At 42.1% G+C, this 3,841-nt stretch overlaps 1 protein-coding gene across 1 annotated transcript; it reads right to left on the reverse strand.

Moving 5' to 3' along the window:
- Positions 1-337: 337 nt before the first annotated feature.
- Positions 338-3,676, reverse strand: SERP1 (stress associated endoplasmic reticulum protein 1). Its single transcript, XM_058187117.1, has 3 exons — positions 3,348-3,676; positions 2,986-3,061; positions 338-1,727 (listed from the first exon to the last, which is right to left on the reverse strand). The coding sequence occupies exons 1-3, from the start codon at positions 3,429-3,431 to the stop codon at positions 1,687-1,689; spliced, it is 201 nt and encodes a 66-aa protein (XP_058043100.1). The 5' UTR covers positions 3,432-3,676; the 3' UTR covers positions 338-1,686.
- Positions 3,677-3,841: the final 165 nt, after the last annotated feature.

A 3,841-nucleotide genomic window follows, 5' to 3' on the forward strand; every position in this document is an offset into this window, starting at 1 on the left:
TTCCACTATGATGGAAGATTGACCTTACCTGTTGTATTGTCTTAAACCTTTTAATATCATAAACTTACAAGGCTGAAGACCAAGACTGGATTCTGAAGTAATTAAAGAGTAGGACTGTGGTACAAATTGCTCTACTCCCTAAGCCACCCATTTTCAGTTCTGCACCACCGATCTTGTATCAATATAGAGAATACTTTGGCAAATAAAGTTGGTAGTAGACGCCAGCCAAGGAACTTTATAGCTCATAAAATGGCACTAAACAGAAAAATAACACCCTGCCTAATATAGGATTTTCTTCATGCAAATTAAATCAGGGATTTTGAAAACTTAACACGTCTCAGATTTTAAAGTAATTTATTGGAAATTGTTCTTAGATTACAAACAAGCATTTCCCATTTACAGAATGTACTGCTAACAGTACAAAGTATAGCCTTCCAGTAATCTGCCCATCATCCCATTTTTCAGGATTAAGAGTCATTTACCTAGTTAAAGTTCCACTCAGCCCTTTAAAAAGTAATATGTGGTCCAGTTACCTTTCTATAAGGCATTCCCTGATAGAGTACCAAACTTAGCGTTTTCCTTGCTATATACTTTGCAAGAAGCTGTTAATAGTGGTAAGAACATTTCAATCTGACGTTTACTACCCTGTGAAAGTGCAACCCACTTACCCTTACATCATTTCATTGACTTCTACATTAACATGCAGTAGAATTTACAGAAAATGGCTCATGTCACAGTAATATAAAAATTTGGATTCAGCAGTATGTTTAATCTATTAATCTGTACAGCTGAAGTGGGGTACTGTTCAGCCTACATGCATGTTAGTGCTGTCTATATAAACAATATACGGTTGATGTGGAACATATCAAGAGGTGGTATTTTCCTCCCAAATGTATCTTCTGAGTTGTGCCCACACTTATCTTACCCCAACAATGCAATAATGGCATAAGAAACACTGACATTCAATACAATTTAACAGTAGCAGCTAAGCATTTTGAGAAACTTCTGGTGCATTTTAAGACTGAAGAGCTTTGTTCCTTTATGTAAATTATGGTCAGTTAAGCCACTGGTTTTACATTACATTGTTTAATAAAACAAGGTCCAAAAGAAGGAAATGATAAAGTATTCTACTAGATTTGTAATTAAGTCACCACATGCTACACTAAAGCTAAGCTACACATATGCAAGATGGGCTTTAGATAAGCAAAACCACAGCAGGCATCCTTTAGCCGAATTGCATGAATGTGCTTTAAGCTAGTTATACAGTTTCCACTTAATAAGATTCACTCTTTTAAATAAAACACTTCCATTTATACAGAAGATTAACAAAAATCAGTGTTTACATATGATGCAATCACTATCTACACTGATTATATTTTAAAATATACTTTATGATACTTTAATATCAACAAAAATCATGAATTTGATTCACAGAATAAGTAGGTCCACCATTTTAAGTTAACAATAATTCTTTATTGCTTTATACATGTGGTGCTTTTTCAAGGCACTGTGGCATGGACTAGAAAACCTGGAATGATTTGTGAAAGAACCTGGAATGACATGTGGCCAACATGGACAGTTCTTCAGAAGCAAGACGACAGGAAATTTAAATTCCAAGTTATCGAACATTAGGAATGAAAGTTCATAGTTCACAGGAGAAAATATCTTGTTTAAAGACCAACTCTTTCACATGCCCATCCTGATACTCTGAATAATCTGGAAGATCGCTATAAAACAAAACCAAAAAGTATTACTAAGCAAAGTACATTAGCATTCATCAAATGGTACATGCCTTTTTAGTTAGTTTAGCTCCCTTATCTGAAAGAACCCTTATTCCAATGCTCTATTATTTGCTTATCAACTTATTCAAAAGTATACAAATAAAAGAAAAATCCCCTCAAATGTGTCATAAATCAATTCACACTTTAGTAACATATAAACAAGTTATTGCAGTATATAAACTTTTAATAATGTTTAGATTACAATATTGCAAATTTAGATGTTCATAGTACAGTACTACTTTCCTTTATGTATTGCCTATTTTTATAAGTATCTTGTTAATGAAAGAGCGAACTACTCTAACAGTTAAAGTTCAAGTATAAGGCAGCAAGTTCTGCTTATGTAATTTTGCCAAGGATATTTGGAAAGTATATATTGATCACATTTATATGGTTGGCCACCTCACAGAATGAAACTGGGAAGTATACAACAATAAAAGTATACAAAACAATCATAAAAATATAAAATGAAAATGAAAAAACCATAAAAATAAAATATAAAGTCCAGCATCAAGTAATAAAACCCATATAGTCTTACATAATAACATAAACAAAGTTGAAAGCTGATAAAAGACACAGGTGAATAATCACATGACCCCCTTAATGACAGTGCTTAAGACTACTTTGCATGAGCTTTCATCTTTTTTTTTTTTTTACAAAGCTTTTTCCTGAGCCATCTGGGATACAGGAAGCCTATTATTTTGAATGAAGCTATCAGAAATGAATTGTGAAATCAACATTCAGGGCTTGCTCACATACAATTGTTACAGAATTAGATAAATATCAGTGCAAGTGTACTAAAACAAAAAGCTTGACCGAAAAGTACTCTAGGCCAAGCAGCTTGGAAATTAGAGAAGTACACATCTGCATCATATATTCTGATTGCCAAATCATGGTTAAGTATTCTCAACTATTGCAGCAATAAAAGTCTTCTCTACACAAACATCAAAATGCACAAACATCTTCACTTGAACGCCTGTCAGATGCAATGTCACATTCTTCTTCACTGCAGAAATGTTCCTCTATTCTAAGCATTTCCCATCCTCGCCTGATCTGGGTTTGAAGCAATCTGGATCACAACCAAAGATGCCCCCTCCCTTCCTCCCATGTTGCAAAGGGACTCGCTCGGCAGGTCCACTTCAGGGGCCCCTTTCAATTCCCGGGGAAAGCCTGACCTCCCCCAGCTGCAGCCAGCAGCGACACTTACCCGAACCGCAGACCACGAAGATGAACAACGCCAGCAGCCACGGTCCCACCGATGCTTTCTCCTCGGGGGCGTTTCTCTGCGGGAAAAGCCATCAACGGTTAGGGACCGAAACCCCGCAGCCGCCTTGGGCAGAAACCTGCGGGGGCCCCCGCGCCCCGCCAGAAACCCTCCCGGGGATTACCAAGCCGGGGAGGGACGGAGGGAGAAGGGGGGGGGGAAGGTCGCCGAAGCAAAGGGAAGCCGAACGGGAGGGAGCCTCCCGGGGTGGCTGGGCTGCCTTCAGACACGCCTCGGCTGCCCTCTCTCCCTGGGAGAAGGGGACGCGGGTACCGGCCCGCCGAGGGCTGCGGCGGGGCCCCTACCGAGGTCTTGGCCACGTTGCCGCGCTGCGTGATGTTTTTGCTGTGCTTCTCGTTGGCCATCCGGATCCGCTGCTTCGCCACCATCTTGCCTGCTGTTGCCGTCCCCGCCGCCGTCTCCTCCTCCGTCTGGCACTCGCCGAGCGACGCCGCTTTCGGCTGTGGGAGCTCCGCGCCGGGAATCACGGGAGGACCGTCCGCCTCGCCTCTCGGGCTCTTCCCAGCCAAGCCGCCGCGTAAGCAGCAACTGCCCTTCACGCTGATCCCACCCTCCGGAAGCGCGTTGCCCAGCGGCGGAGAAGCGGGCGGGCGGGAGAGCCGTCCCCCCCCCCGGAAGCGAGACTCTCCTCGAGCCTCGGCTGTTCACGCTTTCTCCTGAAAAGCGTAGTTGACGGAGCTCCCGCCCTCTGTCATCATTGTCCAATGAGCGCCGAGCTCCCTGGAGGAACCTGTGGCGAAGCTTTCTCGTGGCCAGGTGATCCACGGCACACCCCTCT

The sequence above is a fragment of the Ahaetulla prasina genome, chromosome 6 (assembly GCF_028640845.1).
Source record: "Ahaetulla prasina isolate Xishuangbanna chromosome 6, ASM2864084v1, whole genome shotgun sequence".
Classification (NCBI taxonomy): Eukaryota; Metazoa; Chordata; class Lepidosauria; order Squamata; family Colubridae; genus Ahaetulla; species Ahaetulla prasina.